This window comes from Harpegnathos saltator, unplaced genomic scaffold, assembly GCF_003227715.2.
Source record: "Harpegnathos saltator strain DR-91 unplaced genomic scaffold, Hsal_v8.6 scaffold381, whole genome shotgun sequence".
Classification (NCBI taxonomy): domain Eukaryota; kingdom Metazoa; phylum Arthropoda; class Insecta; order Hymenoptera; family Formicidae; genus Harpegnathos; species Harpegnathos saltator.
In genome coordinates, this window is record NW_020230185.1 from 27501 (window position 1) to 51282 (window position 23782).

The 23782-nt window shown below is 46.1% G+C and overlaps 1 protein-coding gene across 2 annotated transcripts in view; it reads right to left on the bottom strand.

Annotated features, from left to right (window-relative positions):
- LOC105187121 (uncharacterized) overlaps positions 1 to 23525 on the bottom strand; it is a 24667-nt gene extending 1142 nt beyond the window's left edge. Inside the window, exons 1-5 of one of the 2 annotated variants that reach the window (XM_011147732.3) lie at positions 23270 to 23525; positions 7506 to 7809; positions 3978 to 4273; positions 2968 to 3168; positions 1 to 1404 (exon numbers count right to left, since the gene is read on the bottom strand). The exon at positions 1 to 1404 is cut by the window's left edge and continues 1142 nt beyond it. In XM_011147732.3, the coding sequence (XP_011146034.2) occupies positions 1369 to 1404; positions 2968 to 3168; positions 3978 to 4273; positions 7506 to 7809; positions 23270 to 23497 (1065 nt within the window). In that variant the 5' untranslated portion in view covers positions 23498 to 23525 and the 3' untranslated portion in view covers positions 1 to 1368. Of the gene's footprint in view, positions 1405 to 2967; positions 3169 to 3977; positions 4274 to 7505; positions 7810 to 22967; positions 22991 to 23269 lie in introns of those variants that run through there. The other variant, XM_025300737.1, reaches the window with a different exon arrangement.
- Between the last annotated feature and the right edge of the window lie 257 nt (positions 23526 to 23782).

The following is a 23782-nucleotide window of genomic DNA, read 5'->3' on the forward strand; positions in this document are numbered from 1 at the left end:
TTGTCAAATTTAAATTTCAGAATACAGAAGTGATATTGAAATGTCATCGCATCGGCAATGTGAATAACGACAATAAGTAAAAGTAAACGCGCGTGAAATTGCGCTCACATCGACTTGAGCACGATAATCGAGTTATTATGCGCAGTTCGCACCCGACGCAGCATCAGGCGACCGATAGCGACTTCCAAGCGGAACTAACGTTCCGCACATGGAAATTGTGATATGCGACTCGGTCTGTACAATTGCGCGTTGAATCGCGTTTATGCTCTGAGATCATTCGCGAAACGTTCGGCTGCCGACGACATTCCCCGCCGGCAACGACTCTTGAAATCCAATTCATTATTTCCAACAGGTTGCAGCGGCTCTCTTAATGAGAAGGGATGAAGAACTCTTTTTTTTTTCTTTTTCGATCGAGATATAATCCGACGTACGTTCCATTTGTCCGCGCAGTTAAATCCATTCGAATGAGATTTTCCGGCTAAAGGGGCCTCGACGCATTGAGATTTTTCGAGTGACCGCGATTTTGTCGCGTTCCGCGTTCTTTAAAGTCGCATTTTTATACTTGTAGTTTTCGTCAAGATTTTGCAATTTCGTCGAGTTTCTGTTAAACTGTCGCGAAAATGATAGAGCGAAGTTTGGGGGATGTGCTTTTACCGAGCTTTCCCGCGACCAAACAGTTGTCGCGCGCGCACGTAGGAAATCTATCCTGACTTTATGCTCTCTTTCCTCGTCATGCGCGATGTTTTACAAGTGTCAAACGCGAAAAGTTGTTGAAATCCACGGAAGAGTGAATCGGTCGGTCTGTCCAAAGGTACGAAGCGTCGCGTCGTACGACAAGATACACGCACATCTTCCATCGAATCGACCCGAAAATGTGCAAATCAATGTTCATCCCGTGCCCGTTGAATCCTACTCACATTAAAGATACGCGGGCGGTGCTCGAATACATTCTGAGAGGGAGGCGTTTTTTTTCACGCTTTTAATCCAACATGTGCCACTTGAATTGTCTCTGTCTCTCGAGATGTTTACCTCCTCTCGCATCGTTTGGAGATTTTCAGTGAAGCGACAAGAGTGAGAGAAGTCGCGCCGCTTGCGAGTCTACGAAATTCCCGCGATACTGGCAGATATTAGGTTAAAATGCATTTGTCTAACTGCACTTACATTGTCGACACAAAGACTTAAAAGTTTGCATAGGGAGCCTTAGATCGTCGAGACGCGTGTGATCCTCGAAGTGAGTCTGCTCGTTCTCGCAGTCGTAATTTTGCCGAGGGCCGCAGTTGCGTCCATCGTGCGGAGCGGTCACAAACTCTAGTATGCATGCGGCAGTTTTCGGATTGATACCGTTTCCTTGTAACAATTCGCAGCATACTAACGTCCCAAATACTGCCCGTGGAGCCAGTTCCTCTGTGAAAAAAACATAGACTGAAGTTCTCACATTAGATACGTGGAAATAATTCACCATTGGTTCGTTTAAAGAAAAAATCATTCCGATATAATCAAATGAAGGGAGATATAGAATATTATTTCCCCTTCTAATTGCCCCTCCCCTCCTCTCCTATCACGGAAGTTCTGTCATGTGTGCGGAGTTGGGAAAGTTTCGTTTGAAAAGTAACTCGTTATCATCGTCGTTACTGAAGAATCGTAACGAATCGTTACAATTTTCGTTTCTTCTCCTCGCCTTCTCTCTGTCGGCGTTCGTTTCCGCTCATTCTATGCGAACGTTAAGGCGGGAATTACATGCGCACTGATAGAAAAAATATGGTTGAATTAACTATAATCTCACTATACTTTATAGTTCATTTTGGCGTCAACTATATTTTTACAGTTCGTGGAATCTGCAAAATATAGTAGAATAAACACAAATATATAGTCAATGATTGTCTTAAATAATTGTTTAGTTACTTTTACCACATATATGGTAATTTCTCATTCACAAATATAGCGAGATTTAATATTCATATAGTTACATCTGTCATCATTTCGCAAATATTCTTCTGGTAATATTGACTATATAAAAGAGTTACTTTACCTACCATTTTATATTTGTATCCATACAATAATTTTAGTTTAACTTACTATAATTCTTAGTAAAAAATATTATATAGTTGGTTGTACTATGTTTATATCGTAATTATTACCGATAATATGGTAATACTTACTATAAATATGATATTTAGAACTATAATTTAGTTACTATATCATTATAGTTCCAAATATCATATACTTTTCTCTCAGTACGGAACAGGCGTTTTCAAGGCTATTTTTACGAATTTTTTTAACAGAAACGGTAGGATCAATGGACTTGAGATCTCTTCACAGTGTATTCATTAATGTTCAAAGTATAAAATAAATTTGTTACTATCTATGTGGAAAGTATGCATAAAACTTCAAACACGTTTACCTGGAAACACCATCTTCTTTAACTGACGATTACGCAAAAACTACTGAACCGAATAACTTGAAATTTTTACACGATATACAGTAGTTTATAGACATGTAGTTTTCGTGCCCCTACCTCGGACGCAATTATATTTTATTTTATTTATTTTTTGAACATGATTTTACAAGTTGGAAAAAGTTTTATTTTCGATACTTTTCTTTGTACAGTCATTATTTTTCCAAACTTGGCTCCACCGCCTCCAGGGTTATAATGGCAATCGTATATTTTAAAAATCTTTCTCATTTTTTGATTTTAGAGTAGTGAGAGGCTCGGAATTATGTCGACAGTAAACAGAGCTCGCAAACAAAATGACTGCATTTTTATCTGTAATTACAAATTGAATCGGGGTTCTTGTGATTCAATAAAATTTATTTTATACTTTGAACACTAATAAATGCACTGTGAAAATTTCAAGTCCATTGATCTTACCGTTTCTGTTAAAAAAATTCGTGGAATTAGCCTTGAAACGGCCTTTCGCATGTAATTCCCCCCCTTGTAATATCTTTTTAGCAACGGGGACGACTTACCGACCAAGCTTGACCGTTGTTAGGTACATTCGACATGTAACGTCGATTGTTGTAATCGTAATATTCCTTCGGTATTTGCAGGGGTGGCAATGGATTGGAGTACTGTCCTCGCGATTGTTGTATGTTGGCTTCTTGCTCCTCTTCCTCTCTTGCTCTCTCCTTCAAAGCAGCTTCCGCTACTATTTCCTCGATGTGCTGCTCCTGAAGCACACACGTTCCGTTCAAACAATCTCTTTGCATACGTATTAAGTATCGCGAAGTATAAGAAGGATATAGTCGACAAAGATTACGCCCCGTCAGGATTACTTTAATAGTGACACAGACACAACAACAGATGTTTGCGTCGCACACAACTCATACAGAAGAAAATGCAATATCGCTGAATCTTCCCTTCCGCTTCTTGTTTCGCAGTACGTCCAGCGCAGCGCGAAACTTTTTCAGTCAATATCGTACAAAGTACGACGGGTTAAAAGATTAGTCAGTGTTTATAAGTTAACAATGTAGCGAACTTTTGCGCTGCATTAATAAACACCGATCTGTGTAATTAGCGACTTGCATTGTCTTTCATTAATTATTGCACTATCAATATTTTAGTTATTATTCAGTTATATTATTTAGTTCATTGTTACAATCTATCGCGTAATTTTTAATTTTTTCTTTCGAAAAATGACTCCTCGAGTTCGCGATAAAATTCCACGTCACTTTGTATGTGCCATGTAAAAAATCCAAAAAGCGCTTGGAAATTTATAAATTCACGTACATATATGTGTAATGATTTAAGAAAAAAATATTCTCTTCGCTTGAGAAAATATTTCGATTTCTCCGATATTCTCTTGCAAAGAAGATCCTCTTTCCCAAATCTTCCCAACTGCTCCCTTCTACTACTGTCTTCGTTAACGAATTCAGCAAATGAATCGTGTCTCAATTTATGTTTAAGCTGCTTAAACGCAACAATCGAGAGTCCTTTGCAAGACAAGCTGAGAGAACTGAAACAGAAGTGGAGAACCAACCCGCAGCTCGCGCGCTCTTTCGGCCTGGACGAGGTTCTTGAGCGCTTCGAAACTGCCAGCCTGAGGAACCCTCGGGGACGAGACGCCACCGCCGACGCGGAAGCTGGTGACGTGCTGATGCCTGTTCGACGGTATGTAACGATTCACGGTCCCGAAAAGCCTCATGTCCTCCAAGTTCCTCGCACGCTGTCGCATCCCGTTCCGCAGTCTGCTCCCTGCCGGGGCCTTGTGCACCATCTTCCCGTAAATGGGCGCACCCCCGGCCGACCGGCTGCGGGGTTGCCCGGGATACTTCCCTGCGAATAATTAACATCCTACTCAGCTTTCACCCATTTTTCTCCCGATGACGATCTCTCTCGTAAATGAGATACTTTGTGATACCTTATCATACGTTACAATTACGTAGAAGAGTACTCTTTCCTCCCTTCGCGTAAAGGAGGGTCCGTGTAAAGCAGTTTTTGCGGTATTAAATATATAAAGAGATACTTCGGAGAATGCGGAGAATTTAATGAAAATGCGAGAACGCGCGCGTCTCTTTAAACACGAGAGCTTGACGTCACTCAAATCGAGGATTCAAGGAAAGGGAAGTGTAAGATATAAAGATGTAACAGGAAAGCCGAGGAGAGATTTCTGAAAATTTTTCGCGGTAACGCTCGCCTCTCTCGCGTCATCTTCGCGTCGGTTCGACGTTGACATTGAAGGCTGACGGATACGATCGAGCCCGCGTTGGCTTCGTAATCCATCGTCGTCAGCGAGAAGGAAAAGACGCGGGATATCTTGCATCGACGAGATATCAGTACGATGCATTTCCTCAAAATTTCTTTAATACATCTTACTTGAAGTATTCGACTCTTTCTTTCTTTCTATCGCACAAGCTACTTTTGTTTCCGCGAAGCTGCCTAAGGTGCCTAAAACAACCAAAATTTCCGGCCGTAAATGGAATCCTGCTAGATACAAGATATTCGAAACTTTTGTTAGACAAACGATATGTTTGCGATACGTATTGTACAGCTCAATTTTTCGTCACGAGATCCTAAACTTTCGGCATTAGCGAACACTGCGCGCTGCATACCAGCATCGTAAGCCACCACCACGTGGTCGACCTGTCACAGCTGACAGCGTGGGGGCAAGTCCGCATGATGTAAACATGTTACGAGGACTTGTCCCCCACCGCCGCGCTAAATCAGCTGGCCGTACGACCTCGCGGTCATTCAGCCTTCTGCCTGTACGTAAATCAGCCGATGTCATTGATATATCCCAACGCCGAGCTGATCGAGAGCGTGGCTCGACACAATTATCGATACTTTCGCCTTTGAAGATCGTGACGATTTGAAGTGAAATCCGCTGGAAAGCTTCCGAGACTTTTGCGTGCAATCGTTCCTCCGAGTGACTGTCTCGCGACGATTCTATTTAGCAGGATTAAATTTAGTATAACGGAACGCTTGAATCGTCTTGCTTGTCTTCGTCTTCAGATAAATAATACCGCTGAAGTCGTTCTTTGCGAATGTCAAGTATAAATGAGAGAAAAAGGTACAACGAGATTTGTCCTTCGACTTTGATGTTTCTACAAATTGATTGACCCGGTAAATAGTCGTTAACATTAAATCGCATTGTTTGATCACAGCGATTCTTACGCGATCGCGAGTGAGCAGGCGGGCGAACAGGTTTTGTTTTGCGAGAAATGAAAAGTTCGAAAGCACTTGCGGATAAATTTACCGTGTTAACGGTGTTGTACGCTGTGTACACGTAAAGTACGAACATAAATAACGAACTAATTTCGCTTCAGCGACGGCGAGTTTAACTGTAATCGTAGTTTAATAAAGAAAAAAGAAACAGAGAGAGAGAGAGAGAGAGAGAGAAAGAGAGAGAGACTCGGCTTCTCTCTTTCTGGGCTCCCTTTCTGGGCTGTCGCGTAAGCAAACGCGAAAGGTTTCACGAGTCCCCGCACGTTGTTAAATAGTCGATAAATAGTAACGCTTATATATAATATAAAAGCTTTATATATAATATAAAGCTTATTAAGCGATGATAGCACGTCGCCGTGGCGCAGATTACAAAACGAATCGGTCGAAAAGGGAGCCCGCGACGCGACCTCGTCCTCGTTCGAGCGGTGAGATGAAATCATATCGCGCGTGAATACCGTGGAATCCCTACGAAGGATTTAACTCTACGGTAATTAAGGGACCTCTTGGCTCTCGCTGGACAGCGGTGAAGGGGGTGTTGAGCAATCCGTGCATCATTTATGAAATGCGTGCGCTTCGGCGATCGATGAAATTGAGACGCGGACAAAGCAGCTGATTCGTGCTTGCAACGCTACCGAGCTTCAAAGCGTTCGCCAGTCTGGCATGCTCTACGATAATTAGCCCGAATTATGTATACTCGTTAGCGTAAGTGTCGGCGCGTATAGCGGTAAAGCGATGTGCTTGACCCACATGTGCGTCGCGTATTTGCGAGATGCTGTTGCAGCCTGCACGCAGCTTGCACGCGGCTTCCACGCGGCAAGCTGCATGTAGCCGGGCAAGCTCGTGGGCTGACGTATGCGCTGACTCGATCCGCGAAATCGATGAAACGCATGCGTTTCTTCCATGATTCGCGCCGCGCCGCGTCGACGTCTTTTTCACCCGGCCGAAAGGTTACACTACACTAAGGAAAAAAAATTTCGTATCTCTAACAAAACTGTTTAGCTGTTGAAGCATTTTTTAATAGCAACCAAATATCTTGTTTCATATAACAAAATATATTTAGTTGTCTCAACTAAACTCTGTTCTCCGAACCAAATGATTTTGTTCTTAGACTTTATATATAAAAATTAAGCATTTTAGTAATTTCATCCATAAAAATTACATAATAACGAAATATTATTTTACATAAACTAAAATAATACCCAATGGATACTATTTTGTCCTTCTGTGCACTAAAATTTAGATTTTATATATTAAGAAAAATTATAGTATTTTTAACAAAATTTATTTAGTTAAAGCATTTTTGGTTGCTATAACAAAAGTATTACGTCATACGAACGAACCGTAATCAAACAAGATATTTGTTTGCAGGAACTGCTTTGTTGCAGAAACAGTTTTGTTGGGCATATTTTAACCAAATTATTTTGTTGTTGCAACAAAATTTTGGTTCACGCAACAATACATTTTTCCTGGTGTAGTCGCGATGAAAGGATTCGCTTCTTTACTACTGTCGACGACGGTGACGTAAAATCATAACGCGAGTCGACTCTGTCGAGTGTGCCAGCACGAAGAAATCTGACGAGAATTTCACGTCAAGCTGAAGACCGATTTGAGATTTACTAAAGACATAGTAGAAGAATACAGAAAGACGCACAAGAGAGAAACAGAAGATATATAAAATGAAATAAACCGGTTTCTCGCACTCGATTCTGTTGCTGCGATTTTACGTTAAAAGGAAATATCGTGTCCTCTTAGTGCGCGATAAACGCGAGACGTCGCTAGAAAATTTCGCGAGGCTTCATTCACGTCTTAGGTGTTCGGACGCTCGCAAACGCGATAGACTCACCTCGATATATCGTGCCAGCTTTGGTACGATCGGGATGTTTCGGCCATATATTTAATAATCGTGAATCAGGATACAGCGGGTATGCGTTACTCTTGGCCACGGCTCTGCTCTGCCTCTTCGTGTACCTCCACATGGCGCGCAGCTCGTCGCACGACGGCTCCATCAGATCCATCCGTTTGTCGCCGATGTCGCCGTTATTTCCCGGCTGCGGGGACATCGGATCCATGTACCGTATAGCCGCGACAAACGATCCGCTCGTGCATGTCACGACGAAGGCGATACACACGGCCGCGGTGCGCATTTTCTGAAACCACAACGAGATCAGTCGCGCGGCGAAAACTGACGAAGCCAGAGATGAGAGACCGCGTCTCGTATACCCGCGAGGAAACTATTTCTGAACTACGCGGACAAGCCTTTCATAATGTTAATCGTTAAATTTTGTCGCTGAATATTAATCGTTAGATCTACTTTGACGATTCGGTCTCACAGGAGAACAATTCTCGACGACCTGATTTCGCTGAGAACCGCGCGAGCGAGCAGATGTGAAATTCGTCGTGAAATACGGGCGAATTCAGAGGCGTAATCTTAAGGAGAGAATTACATGAAGAAGGCCATTTTCAAGGCTATTTTTCCGAATTTTTTTTTTAACAGAAACGGTAAGGTCCATGGACTTGAAATTTTTACAGTGTATTCATTAATGTTCATTAAAGTATAAAATAAATTTTATTGAATCGCAAGGACCGATCCAATTTGTAATTATAGATAAAAATGCAGTCATCCGTTTGCGAGCTCTATGTTTGCTGTCGACATAATTCCGGGCCTCTCTCACTACTCTGAAACCAAAAACTGAGAAAGATTTTTAAAATATACGGTTGCTATTATTGCCATTGTCTTTAAAAAATGAATAAAATAAAATATAACTATGTTCAAGGTAGGGGCGAAAACTACATGTCTACTGTATATTGTGTAAAAATTTCAAGTTATTCGGTTGAGTAGTTTTTGCGCAATTGTGTCGACAGTTTAAGAAAATGGTGTTTCCAGGTAAACGCGTTTAAAGTTTTATGTGTACTTTTCATATAGATAGTAACAAATTTATTTTATACTTTGAACATTGATGAATACACTGTGAAAATTTCAAGTGCACTGGTCCTACCGTTTTTGTTAAAAAAATTCCGTAAAAATAGTCCTGAAAACGGCCTGCTCCGCATGTAATTCCACCCTTGATTGAGGAAACCCGGAAAAAGTGCGACGTTATTTTGGACGGGTGAAGACAATTTTAGGAGATCGAGAAGAAGTCGCGAGATGGGAAATTTCTCTCGTAAAATTCAGCCGCGTGGAAATGTTCGCTCGTAAGGCTTTTATCCGCGGAATGTATCCTAAACTTGATTGCACGTCTCTCTAAGCTAACGGGCCCTCGAGTTTCCGAGAGCCGCGTGAGAACTCGGCGAGGCACTTGACAATTCGCTTGACGTGCATGCGTAAGTAACAATAAAACCGGGCGACGTAAAATATTGCTAGACTGCGTGAGTTGCCGAAGCGAGCTTTACGACTCGCAAACTCGCCCGCCCCGCCTCGGCCGACGCTGCCGGCGACGAAATCAAGCGAGTGTATCGCCAACAAATGGAAAATCTCAGCACTTGGCGATATACGACTGATATATACGCGATCTGGTAAGATAAGAATGGAATCCGTGCACTCCGCGGATGCACACGGCCACCCCGAGGCTTCTTTGAACAATCTTCTGAGACCTTTGCGAAGCAACCTTTGCGAGGCGGCTGCAGAATCTAGCGCACTCGATGAAATTGTCCTTTCGATCAATTCGCGTAATCCGAGCGTAGAAATGCGAAAGTTCAGAGTATCTCTCGCGCAATACAAAGATTGCTTTCGAATGACAAACTGCTTGAGACGCCATTCTTGCGACGCTATTTTGAGGAACTTGCCTCCAGTCGCGCGGTGATTTGAGACGCCGAACGCTTTTTCGACGATACATTTTGCATTATTCTGATGTTATCTTATTTCGCGAAGGCGATGCAGTTTATTATAATTTAATATCACGGCAGAAAAATCTCTCTCTCTCTCTCTCTCTCTCTCGGGCTCTCTGGCCCTCTCCTTTTCTCTTTCTCTCTCTTCCTCGATTGTTCCATCGCGATTTATTCCCGCGTTTTCGCGTCACGTCGGTTCCTTATAATGCGCGTCAAGTTCAGCTGCAACATCGAGCGCTTTTGTCGGGAACGCGCAGGCTAATTGCGCGGAGCAACAAGCTGTTTGCGCCGCATCGTAACCCGCATTAATTAAGCATCGCGCGTGTTGAGTGCAACAGCCGGCTCTCGAGGAGCACTCTCTCTCGAACACTTTAATTGTATCCGCCCGTCCTCGAAAATCCGTTACTCGGTCGAATTGGCGGAATGTAAATCGGATTGAGACCGCAGCAGGTCGTTTCCGTTTCCCGGACGACATCGACGAATCGAATTAGTGGCCCGAGCTTCGAGCTTCGGTTCTACCTCGGCTGGAATTTCCGAAGTTTTCTACCGTTGCGGAGGCCGATGTGAGACATCATTCGCAGGCGCTCGTTTTGAGCAAAGTGCCGGTGATTTCGCGATATCCCGCGAAGAATGTCGATAGGGTTTGGGACGAGAGAAGAAACGGACAAATCCTTCGACAGGCGGCGCGCCGATCCTTCCTTCCTTCCTCGAGCGTTTGCGGCGTCACGATACATTGCTCGATTTTCGTTCAAACAATTCTTGCGGGAATGAGCGATATTCGTTCGCGGAACTCGGACGTTGAAACGCGAAGGCTCGCCTTCTTTTCGTTCGTTTTTCTCCGCCGCGATACTCACGCCGCAGCACACGTGTGATTGCTCGACTGCCGGTAATCCCATAAAATCGCCAACATTTTTCTCGCGGTATTGGAAATTAAATTCTTGCGTCGCGAGTCACGGACGATATCAGGGCTGTTGTTTCGAATTAGATATATGAAGTAAATATAAAAAAGAAATATTATGTAATTAACGTCAAACATACACACACACATATATACATTTTCAACAGCTCGTCTGATAAAATAATTTTTTAGCAGTGGTCGCGGGAGATTTCTAACACATATTCGCGATAGCTCGTTAAAAATAATCTAGAAATTACACGATTAGATTTCTCCCTACGAATAGAGATTCTCAAAGCAAGAAACTCAAAGCCGATAATCCCACACTGACAGAAAAATATTTGAATTAACTATAATCTCACTATATTTTATAGTTCATTTTGGCATTAACCATATTTTTATAGTTCGTGGAACCTGCAAAATATAGTAAAATAAACACAAATATATAGTCAATGATTGTCTTAAATAATTATTTAGTTACTTTTACCACATATATAGTAATTTCTCATTCACAAATATAGTGAGATTTAATATTCATATAGTTACATCTGTCATCATTTCGCAAATATTCTTCTGATAATATTGACTATATAAAAGAGTTACTTTATCTACCATTTTATATTTGTATCCATACAATAATTTTAGTTTAACTTACTATAATTCTTAGTAAAAAATATTATATAGTTGGTTATACTATGTCTACATCGTAATTATTACCGATATTATGGTAATACTTACTATAACTATGTTATTTCGGACTATAATTTAGTTACTATATCATTATAATTCCAAATATCATATACTTTTCTCTCAGTGCATAGGCGTACCTTTATTTTTCTTTTATTTTTGTTTTGCATGACTTCCTATCATTGAGAAAACTATTGTCAAAATATTGGCTAAAGTTATGCCCGAGTACAAAAGTATCGAAGTTTCGAGTTCTTCGCAAAAATCCCCACGAACTCTTTTCCCGGATATAAGCCAGTATTATATGATTATAATTATGATAGAAACACGTCGCGCGCGCGCGCGCGCTATTGTAACAGAGGTAAACTGCAAACTAATCCGCCAAACTGCAACAGTGAGTGTAATCGCTTTGGCAAATCGATGCGATAGTTTCGGCACACGCGCGCGTGCGCGCGCGCGTGGATATTGAATGATGCACGCTTCGGTGTGTGGGCAGTAGCACGAAATCCCATTAGAAACAATTAGCTCTGCGATATGCGCTCCACGGCATTTCAATCAAAACACGCGGTTCGTTGATTCGTTCGATCGGCCACTCGTAGGGTGCATTCGGGAGAGTCCAGTGTTCGGGAACGTGTGTTCAGCGCCGCGATGAAAAGTGCAAACGGAAACGGCGCGCCGCCACGCTCGCAGCTCGCATTGTTCCGGCAGCGCTGAAGCGCAGAGCTTCGGAATGAAGCGTCGTGCCATAAAGCTCTCATTATTCGCGGAATAGGGATGATGGTAATCTCCACTTTCGCTCCCCCTCCCCTCCGCCCTCTCGTCATTGTATCACGAATAACCCGTGAAACATCGGCCACGATATCCCTTTGAGAGAGAAGGCTCATGCGAGAGCTTCGCGAGTAATCCACCTTTCCGAGCACGAAGCTCAAAGGCTTCTCCTCACCTTCGCTCACGTTAGTTCGATTTTTGTCACGCGCTTTTACCGGAAAATAAGAGCGAGCGGAAGGTGCATCGAGTTGAAAGTAGAAGAGCGTATTTTCGCCTCGGTTCCTGGGAGCGGAATATAAATGGAGAACGTTCTTGATTCGTTTCCTAGGAAGAATACTCCTTCGCGATAAATCATTGTTACGCGCACAACTGACTTTTGTCACGCGATTTCATCGAAATATGAGAGCGGAAGCGAGACGTGTATCGAGCCGCGGCGGGAGACTATATTTTCAGCTAAATCTTTGAAAAGAAGAGTTGGAGGAAGGAAGCGGGGTCCGCTTCATTGATTCTCCATAGAGAGGAATAATCTTTCGTAATAAATCATTGTTATACGCAAGCGTGTAGGCGTGCGTGGCGCTTTACGGATTATCGTGCATTAAAGTATCCGGGCGGATCGGTCGAGAGGAGGATACGTCGAGTGAGATTTATAGGGAGCTATTTAAATTGTAATTTGAGTCGGGAGTCGCGCGACAGACTGATTTTATGTGCGCTGCGTTCGGTTTCGGAGATTCAGCCGGCCGCACCGCGACGATGACGACCCGACGAATCGTCGCCGACGATTCAGACCGCGCGATTGATCTCGCGCGTAAGTCGCATCGCAGGAGGCGTGTTACAACGAGATCTCGTTTTTCTTCCTGTTATCTCTCTCTCTCTCTCTCTCTCTCTCTCTCTCTCTCTCTCTCTCTCTCTCTCTCTCTTTTTCTCTGTCCTCTCGCTCCCTCTCCCGTTGCGCATATTCGATGATTCACGTGTCGCGCGGTCGTGTACACGTGCGCCGCCATTGAAATGCAATGGAATTACGCGACGGGCCACTGAATGTTATTGTACTTTTGCGGATATTGCGTCCCGCATTGTCCCGCATTTACATTCATAGCGCGCACGGATCTCACCTCCTCGTCATCGATGATCCCTCGTCGATCGCGCCGCGTACCGCGTAGTCGCCATTGGATTTTACCGGGATTTAATAGATCCCCGATAGAGAGCGACACGTGCTTTTATTGTCGGCGAATGTATTACGCGTTCGCTCGCGTCACTAAATGCGGCCGCACGCGAATTTTTATCGTAATTGCGATTGCCGAGAGAGTAAGGCTGAATGACTGATTCCATTATCGCGTGATAATCGCGTTACGGCGGATCCAGCGGGGATTTATCCGACCGCAAATCTCTCCGTGGACTCTGTAGATCTAATAATTACGTCGGATCGTGCCTTCGTGTGAGGGGGATGAGATTAACGAATCAGCTGCACGCGCGTTCGAACAAATTTTGGCGCAGTCTCTTTCGCGCGAGATTTCCTTCGCGCACTGACACCCTCACGATTCCGCCTGAACTGTGAAAACTATTTACGCACATGTGTGCGCGTATATGTTAAGAAACATGTGAAATATGTGTATATGTGAAAATTCGCGAGGAATCCCGCCGGGTGAGCACTCTCGGAAGACAAACGCTCTCGCATCGGCGTTTGTATTTGCGATCATCCGGCGAAAAGTCACTTTGCCCGGCGCGAACCTCCGCGCGAGGAAATGATCGAGTTTCCGAATGACAGACCGCGACGTGCGCTCGATAGCGTGATTTATTATTGAAGCGCCGTGCGGCTGCTCGCCGAGGCCGAGAGAGCAACATGTGCTCTCGCCGGCAAATATATTCCGAAGGAGCCACATGTGCCGGGAAGGGGCGAAGGCGGGGGGGGGGGAAGGGATGCTCCATGCATATTCAAGCTATGCACTTGCACCGTTACACATGTCGATCCGCTCGAAAGCTCAGCTCGCGCGCGCGCTCATCGCGGCGCTGTTGAGGATTCACGGCAGGAATCGGTCGGCCGCGAAGAGAGAGAGAAGGACGCGATTCCTCTCATCTTATTTTTCTCTCGCGGCGATATGATGCCGCGCGATGAGACGCGGCGAACTCGTCGAGAAAGTCGATTATCTTGAGGACGATTATCCCGAGGAGACACGAGAGGCGAGAAGGCGCACCTCCAGGATAATCGATTCGTCGAGTGATAGAACGGGCCGCTATCCTTTTTGCACTTTTTGCAATCCCGCGGTGATTTACGGAAGTGGCGGAGTCGCGCGCGCGCATAAACAAGTAAATCAGGCCGAGCGACATTCCGTTTCCACGAGCCGGAGCTGTAAATCTCATCTCTCGGATGATGATATCTTGTTGGTGTCCTTTGACGACAGGCGTTTCTTTTTTCTTATTACGTGAAGTACGTGAAGTACGCGCGCGGGATCTCTTTATAGGGACTTTCCCGTGAATCCTCTCAATTCCGTGTCGGCTTGTTCAAGTGTCACGTGGCTCCATTGAAATAGCGGAATATCCCAGCGAACTGTGAGCGGCGTGTCGCGTAAGGGGCAAATCGCTTTTCCTTCTTTTTTTCTCTTTTCGAATTGTTACACAATAATTCACGAGTGTCAGGCCCGAGAGGTTCGCAGAGGCGTAGGGAGGGAGGGAGGGAGGGAGAGGGGGCAGGAGGGGTGCACGCCCCCTCGGAAACAATTTAGAACTCGTTTCATGCCGGCTCGCGTGTAAATTACATTTATAAAGCAGAAACGCGTGCCGCTGCTCGTGAAAGGTGACGTTGCCGTGAATGTAAAAATGCAGGAAACGCCGGAAAAGCCCCGGCATTTCCCGGGGTAACGTAAGCCGCTTTGACGCATTTCGCATTTCCGTACGCCTGATGTGGCGTGTACAAATATATCTCGGGATCGCGCGGGCCACGTGCATAATTGAAGTGTACCCGCTGTAAATCCGCCCGCTCGCGCGATATTCTCGGTCTTATTTGTCGACGACAGCTGGATACGTTATGCCGTACGTTCGCTTGAAAATTAGGTCGCCAGAAGAAACAAGTCCGCCGATTACCGCGGATTCGCGCTTGTTCGTCGCGGAAACACATTACCCGGCTCGACCGTGATTTTCCTCGAATTTTGCACAACGCGTCCCTCGCTCTTTTCTATTTAACGAATAACCCCCTCGACTTTAGCGTTGGATTTTTTCTCGTTGCCCACAACTAAGCTCACTCTCATACTGCCTGTGCGGTAGCCGAGCGATGATATCTCTCCCTTTCTCTCTCTCTCTCTCTCTCTCTCTCTCTCTCTCTCTCTTGCGTTTGTATTTATTCTGCTTCTATCGAATAATTGAGAGGTCGGATTCTGCGATTCACGGCGTGGATCAATCGAGGCCGACCGACGGAAGAAACCGCGAGAGGATTTCCTTCTTTCGGTACTCCGCGTTACACGAATAGATATTTCGCGATAGACTCGCAGGCGTCGACTCGCTCGTCGACTCTCATTCCGCGTGAACGGGAATTGGCTGACGTCTTGACGAGGGCGCGCGACAAGGGCGGGAATATTGCGGCGCTTTTCACTTATCCTAGGCGATCGATCCTTCATTCGGGCGATTTGCTCGGTTCGAACCGTCTTTGGTCAACAGACCGCGGCAATTACTGTCCGAAATGACCGTTCGAACTTTATCGGAACTAGCAGAAGCCACTCGGAGAAAATGAAGCGACGATATATTCCGACGAGCGGAACTTTTCCGCCTTCTACTCGAATTCCTCTCAAAAGGGAGAGTCTCTCTCTCTCTCTCTCTCTCTCTCTCTCTGAAAAAGGCTTCTCTCTACTGTTTTATATATGCAGGTTATTCTTCCAAGCTTGCTTTTTCTATCATTTCTGCAAACAGTGTAGTAAATAAGCGACTTTGCAATTAGTTTTATCCGTTTCTCTTCTCTTCTCGTCGAATATAAAGTCGTACCGTGCGTTAAATATATTTGCGTCGCTAAACATTACGTTGAATCTGAATTTTAAAAGAGACAAGCGGTGAAAATATCAACAAAATGATGATATTTATGTTTTTATTTTAAATGATGAAAACATTACACAGGATATGAGAGACTTATAAATTATATTTGATTAATGTTTCATGCTTTATTTGATTGACACATATGCTTTATAAAATGCTTTTATCATTTTAATCGTTCCATAATGAATGATCCCTCGCGACTCGTGGAAATGTTAAATCAAGCTGTTTATACTGAAATCTCTAGGAACGCGAAACATTGAACTAGAATGCATATTACATGTTTGCCGCTTATTCACGATGTATTTAATCGAGAAGTGGAGGATAGAATATGCTCGCGCGATGGCGTGTATGAAACAATAAGAAACGATAGTTATATCTCAGATGACGTTGTCATCTCAATGTTGTTGTACAAGGCCAGGCAAACGCATCTCCTGTTTCCGTGCACTTGATCGCACGTACAAACGGTTTGACCGAATTGTTCATTGAAATCGCGAGCGCTCGCCGTGTGAAATAAAATAGCTGTGATTAATAAAAAAATGAATATGCAAGCGAAAATATTGCAAATAGATGCAAAGCGCGATGCACGCTGCAACTTTTTTACACCGGAGTTGCAGTAATTTGATTATGGATCATAAATGGAGTATAAAATAAGTAATTTGAGCGTAGCGATGCAAGTGTAGAGAACTCAAAAATTACAACAGCAACGATATTACACGATAATAATATTTATTATCATCGGTTGATTTTTAACCGACCATTCGTCGAGATACTTTTATTTGATTTTGCCGTTGAGTTACTTCAATGTACAGTAATTGGCAGTACTGCGGGAACTCAAGAGGGAAAATTACGTACAGCTGAAATTATTGCCGTTTGAGTTGGCGCATTTATCGTCGCCGCTGCCGCCGTCAGAAACTAATCGTCGATATAGCGATGCGGAGTTCGCAGCCGCGCTTGTAAAAGATATTTGCCATTCAGCTGGCAATCTGTTAGCTTTAGAGTTCGCGGCGGTATATATACCGAAGTTGCGCATAAGGCAAGTTAGCCCCATCGACAATTCGAAGGTAGCTCTATCGTCGGGCTGCGGACGCGAGCCTAAAGTCAAGCAGCATTATTTCGTAAGCCATGCGCGACGGACTCGCGGCTATTTGTTCCCCTCTGTCGAGCGTTAAACGCAATCTGTCTTGTTCTCCTTGTTGCTACAATGACACTCGCCGTTCGTCGCAAACGTGACACACATACCCTCCGTTCGCAATTTACAGTATCCAGCATTCGTTCCGTTTGCGCCAGTAAGTTGACCGCTACCCACATAGAGAGTCGTCCGTGATCTAATTGAAATCCGGTCCAATTTCTCAGGAAAAAATTATGGACTCTGCTCGGGGAAGCTCTGCTCTTACCAAGTGATTCATATCGCGAGTGTAATATTTCAAAGTAATATTTCTAAGTGGAGAATACCAATGTGGAATTTCTCTGCAACGCGCCGCGTTTCTCCGAAGATCTTTTCCAGCTTTTAAATGTATCTTGTGAATTTTGCAACACAAGAATGTGTCATATTACGCAACAGGATTTATCTTTTATGTTCCATTGAATTTAGTAAGAATTACAGTGGAATAAAATTGTATCGAAATAGGATTCCCTCCTATTCGTTTCAATGGAAATATACTGATTCTTTTTTGTTTTTTAGTAACGCGGGAATTTCCACAATGTTTTTGTTTCATTTCTAGAGTTCGTGTTTGGAAAAGAGAATTTTCAAATATCACAGGTGGTAATCTATTTTGATATAAACTTGAATCCGTTCCCGGGAAGATTTTGAGACACTTTTATATGGTTATTTCTAGGTTAGAAATTATTACACAACAACCCATTTCAAAATCTCGCAGATGAAATCAACATTTTTCTGCTTGTTTGTATATACGAGTACATGCATACATATGTACGTACTGTCATACAGTTAATATTTCTGCAGCCCATCAGTTGCAAATAAGCGACAGAGGTTGGCGATGATGAATGGCTTTCGGGTGTATAATGAAAATCGTTCTTTACTTCAATCTCATCGAAAGATGAATTCGTCGAATTATTTATTCTTTCAACTCAATCGATCGCGCGAGTTTTATTTAGCACTTGACGAATCCCCAGTCAACGATTTGCAGCCGTGTTCGATCACAAAACATTTATGCCTACGAATCCCGATTACTCGAAATATACAGTAGATGCGACTTGTTTTCTTTGTTTTACGATTCTTTATACTGTGCGCACATAGTGTACACAACTAAAAGCTGCGACAAAAGAACAGCGTTTTCGCAATATTACAAAGCAAATGTTGACGGTGTAGGAAAAACAGCAAATATTGAGCAACGATTTTGCAACAGCGATATCTGGGTCAGAGGGAATAATAAAAACGCAGCAGTCTATCGATCGATTCGCGTCCGAAGAAATTCGGAATCTCGAAATTGTTGTTTTCGCGCATTACCATGGGGATGAGAGCGAGAGAAATCCACTTTGAAACGGCAGGAAATGTTCGACGTGTTACACAAAGGTGTATTACTCACTCGAGAAGTCACAAGATATTTCTATTTCACATGTGCAAACAGACGTTCCTCAGATGTTCAATAGCGCGCGGAGTATCATTAATTGAGAGGAGAAGAGGAAAGAAAAACAGTCAAACGAATAATCCGCCGAGCCGAAGGCAAGGATATCAGACGGTTTCTATTTTTCTTTCGTCCTTTTTTCCTATGATTAAATCATCGATTTCCCGGATTAGCGAGCGGAAAGATGACAAAAGCGGCGCGCTCGACTTTGACATTTTTCGCATTTTTGCGGGGATTCACGCAGTTTCCCGGCAGCAGCAGACAAACTATAAACGGTAATTCTGTGTAATCCCTTCATCGTAGTCTAGCGTAGTCTCGCGGTATACATCGTTAAAACTGCCCGACGGGAAGACGTCGCATTTTTAATCAGCCGCGCTTTAATAAGCCCCGAGACGAGTTACGACTCGAAGTGTCTCGGCGAGCGCTCGCGATTTTCAAATTACCCGCGACGGAGAACGAGTTCGTTGCGAACGTGCTCCGCGTACGCGCGTGTTTCGTGAACGACAGGTATACGAGGTGCGGCGAGTAGAATTCCGCGCGTGATTAGACGGGGATCCTCTCGTCAAGTCTGAAGAGATTAAAGCGGATGTGCGCGGACGGCGCGACAGGGGAGCTCGACACTTTATGATGCCCGGTTTTCATCCGCGCGACCGCGCGGCCGCCATGTCTGCACACCGTCGCGCAATAAAAAAATACTTGTACGACCTGACAGCGGCGGCCCCGCGCGGGATGATGAATGTGCTAAACAGCGCGTCAATATAAAAGAGATAACGGTAAACGCCGTGAATATACGATTCGATCGTAAATCTCGGCCGCACGCCCCCGTGTTTCCGCGCGCACCATCACACATCGCGCAACGATACACGCAGACATACAAGCCGAGCACGCCTCTCGAGCCGGCTCGGGGGCGGGGGCTGTCGCGTTTTTATATTTCTGCGCGGTAGATTCTATATTCGCGACCGATTTTTCATTCGGGTGGGACGAAAAATCGACGTGATAACGACGCCCGCGCGCGCGTGCGCGCAAGATTAATAACCCCACGCAACATGTGCGAGGAAGAAGCGCGATTAACAGTTCTTTGACGACGCGATCCGAGCGAGTAGTAGCGAGTGGCAATCTACAAGATTACTCGAATGGGGGAGGGGGGGGGGGCGTAACAGTTCTTTCTCCGGACGAAAAAGCCGAGATTGATGTCGCCGGTGGGTCGAGTAATTAAATTGCCATGGGCGAGGGACCGCAAACACACGTGACATCGCGGATTAATTAAGAATCGTTGCCGCCGCCATTTCTCGAGACTCTCCTCGACTTTGCTCTCCTTCGTGCTCGATTAGTTCCTCCTGTTATTCCGTGAGTACCCCGCCGGGAAGAAAGAGTTCGTATCGGTTTTCGCCATCGTTTCCCGCTGTCGCTGAATGTTGCGGGGAATTTTTGAATTGACGCGGCGCGCAGATACGCGTGGGCTTTAATTGCCGGAGTATTTTTCCCCGTTAAGCGAAAATAGATCCCTGCGGTCAACATTTTCATCGTCCGACCATTGCGCGCTGCATTTTTGTAATATTTGCATCGCGCGTGTCTGTCATCAGTGTACACGGAAAAATATTCCGCTCCCGCGAAACTCTCGCAGTGCCCCGAATAACATTCGTCGCGTATTACGCGCGCGTGAAATCGAATTTGCCGACGTCTCGCTCGAATTACGGACGAAATGATTTCTTCTTCCCGCTCGGATGCCTTTCATCGCATTGTTGACCTCGATGACCTTCAGCGAGATAGTACGGACTCTCTCGTTTACGTCCGGCGAGTCAAATTTATTTCGCTCGGGATTGGCTCGAGCGAAAACCATCGGGCACGGTTCTTATTGTCAGCGAGGGTATAATCGACGGGGACAATAAGAATCGCCTGGGCCGTCCAATTTAAGGACCGGGGGGATCCTTGTTGCGCAAAGCACTGCAATGATACCTTCTTCATCTGTTCCGAGCGCGTCGTGCTCGCTCTCGTCTCGTCGTTGCGCGCCGCGCGACCCTGCAGAAATTATCTATCCCGCAGCTTCATAAATCATTCGAACCTCGACGGCGAAATGGCAAGGGAAAAAAAGAAACGCCAAGCCGCCTTGCCAGGGGCGGGAAAGAAGGCGAGAAATGACGCGATCTCTCTTGAAAGCTCTTTTCACGCTAACTCGTCGAGACGGAAAGGTTGCAACAAGTGAGATCCGAATCCGACAGGTACAAGCAACAAGCCCGGATTATTTGTTGCTTGCAAACGTGCGAGAGTGCGCGGCGAGAATTACACGAGTGCTCGTACACACCGCGATCTTTTCATATTAAACACAATTTCCGCCTCTGCTTTCGCCGTTCGGAGCGTTTTCATTCTCTCGCTGCTCTCAACGTCAACGGGTGCATCTCTCGCGAGTACATTTCGTCTCGCGCGTATTTCGTGCGCATTATAATTAATAAGTTAATAAAGTCCCATCGAGGCGCTGTGTATGCGTGAGAATTTCTTATCCCCCGCGGAGACAAACGGACGCGATTTTTGCAAACCGAGCACTCGTCAGGATCTCGCTAATACGAGAGATATGCGGCGATATCCGATCATTCCTTTCATCAGTCGCCAAATGTAGCGAGAATTCGAGGTAAAGTCATGTTACCGAGCCGCCAGTAGAGCGCAGATAATTATAACGTGTTAAATTACCAATATCGCGCGCGCACACACACGCACACACACACACGAGACTGCGCGGCAGCGTGCTATTGGCAGCATATTATTACGCAACACACTTGGTCGGTGCCGCCGTCAGCACCGCAGCCGTTTGCGGCCGACGCGTGACGCGAATTATCTTTTATTATCCCAGAAAGACTTATATATATCTACGCCCGTTCTCCCGTCGCTCGCAGCGCGAATTCCGCGCGGGCCCTCGAAATGCTCCATTTAGATGACGACTCGCGCAGGCTTGTCGCGAGATTTGTCGCGCGGCTGACACGCGCTTCGCAAATATGCCGCCGACGTTCGGCATCGCGCTAATGCATTACGAAGTTATCATTAGCTCGTGTTTATTCATTACATCGAGGCTGCGTGTCAGCGCGTGCTTAGCGAAGTTGAGCCGTGATTAATGGCTGACAGCGGCGGACGGCGGGGGCGAAGCACGTAATTAGGGATGCAAAACTCATCGGAGGCTCGCGGCTCGTGACGGAGCCCGACCGGATCGGATGCGTCTCGCGTGGCCTACGAGCTTTTCCACGAGCTTTTCTTCTCGCGAGCGAATAAGAATGCAGGCCAAGTCCGTCTCGCGACAGTCGATTTGTCGGGCGTAGTTCTCGTCGTCGGAGCTGCCGTTGCTGCCGTCGTCGAAGCCGCGGCTTGCTTCAGCAACGGCGCGTGAAATAAAACTCTTTCTCTTTCTATTTCTCCTTCTATCTCTTTCTCTCGCACGCGCGCGCGCGCGCGCGACTGTGCGATTTCCGCGCGGATCATCGCGCGTGGGCCGCGCGTTCGTTGAAAAATGCGCCCGACGTTTTTTCGCCGATCGACGGCTCCCAATTTCGGCGACTGACCTACTTTCGCGAGCGTCGAGAATGGGACGGCGAGAATTTTATGGCCATTCACGTGTGAGCGTAGTAATCGTCGCCTGTGTTAATGTAATCGTGAAATGTTCCATTCCCGTTCAAGGTTACTCTTGACAGGCCGACTGGGCCGCGGATTAGCGAGCGGGTTGTGAACTTTAGAGAATGTGTGTCGAAACTCGTCGACACGACGGCTTCGTCGGCGCGACGCGATCCTCTCCGGCGATTTGCGATTTTCATCCGCGGGATACTTTCCGCCCGCGTAGCTTTTATCGTTTAATCCGCGTTGACGGCCTCCGATCATACTGTTACATCTCCATTAAAACCGCGCGGAGTTTCATCTCGATTTCGGGCTTATTCGCGGTGCATTCGTCGGCAACAGCAATCGCGACAACGATTCACCTTCGAGAAACACCTTCGCTCTCTCGCCAACTGTTTTCTGGAACGATCGCGCACGAAATCGCGCGTCGTTTTCCGTTATCGGTCAGCGAGCAGTCTCAAGTATCAGGATCTCTCGATCTCCCGGATAATCGGCGTAATCGGTAAGTTCGCCAGTCCGTCGGGAGGAAGAGAAAAAGAAGAAACCGTAGCCATCGCGCGCGCTGCTCGTTCCTTCGCTCGACACGTTTCGCGTCCCGCAGATTACGCCTCTGCTCTAATTCTCCCGCTCTAATTCCGACAGTCTCATTAGACACAATTACATTCCTCCGAGCCAGTTCAGAATCCCGGTCCCTTCCCCCGACGTCATCATCATATCGTCTCCTCCGCAACGGTGGCATAACAGGTTGTGCGTCACGACGAGTCGACGGCGAGAACATACGTCTAATTTTCATCAATCAGCGACGAGCGCGCGCGCGGCGCGTAACGCTATGACATCAGCTATGACATTCGGACAGCGACGGTCCGGAGCTTCGCGTTGCCTCGTCTGAACGGCAGTTCAGCCCACGACCTGGCCGTGCGAGACTACCCCTGATACGTACCTCGTATACCAGCTCGGCCTGTACGCAGCCCGATCTCGTCGGCCGGAAAGCGAGAGAAAAATCGCGCTCGCCGGCGGTGGTGACACGTGAAATGCGAGTGTAAACGCGGTAGTGTGCTGCAGCGGTGGTGTGCAAGGCTGAGAGAGGAAGAGAGAGAGGGGGAGAGAGAGAGAGAGAGAGAGAGAGAGAGAGAGAGAGAGAGAGTAACGGCAGAGTCGAAGGGGTGGGCGACGGAGAGAGAGAGAGAGAGAGAGAGAGAGCGAGGACGCGCTGGTGAATGAACGAGAATTGGATTCACTAACCTGCCTGTCCGCAGAGTGCGGAAACCGAGGAGCAACTGAGAGAGGTGGAAGCGTCGAGGCGACTGTCCGCGACTGACTCCACTGCCTTGGCCGTACGAAACCCACCCCCGCGAACGCGTCTCCCTCCGCCAACCCCCGTCGCCGGCCCTGCCACCACGCCGCCGGGGTCCCTGTTCCTTCGCGATACGGGGATGCTCTTGGGACTTCGCTCTCTCGCTCTCCGTTCATGCTCTCGTTCGGCCCATTTCCTCTCCCTCCCCCTGCCCCCACCCCCACCCCTACCATCTCCTCCTCCTTCTCTTCGCCTCCTCCTCCTCCTCCTCTTCCTCCTCCTCCTCCTCCTCCTCCTCCTCCTCCTCCTTCTCCTCCTCCTCTTCCTCCGGCTTCTCCTCCTTCTCCTCTACTTTCTGCTCCTCTATCACCTCACGTCCTCCTCTCGCCACATTCATCCCTTCCGCCACCCTCGTCATTCTCTCTTCTCCCTCTCTCTCTCTCTCTCTCTCTCTCTCTCTC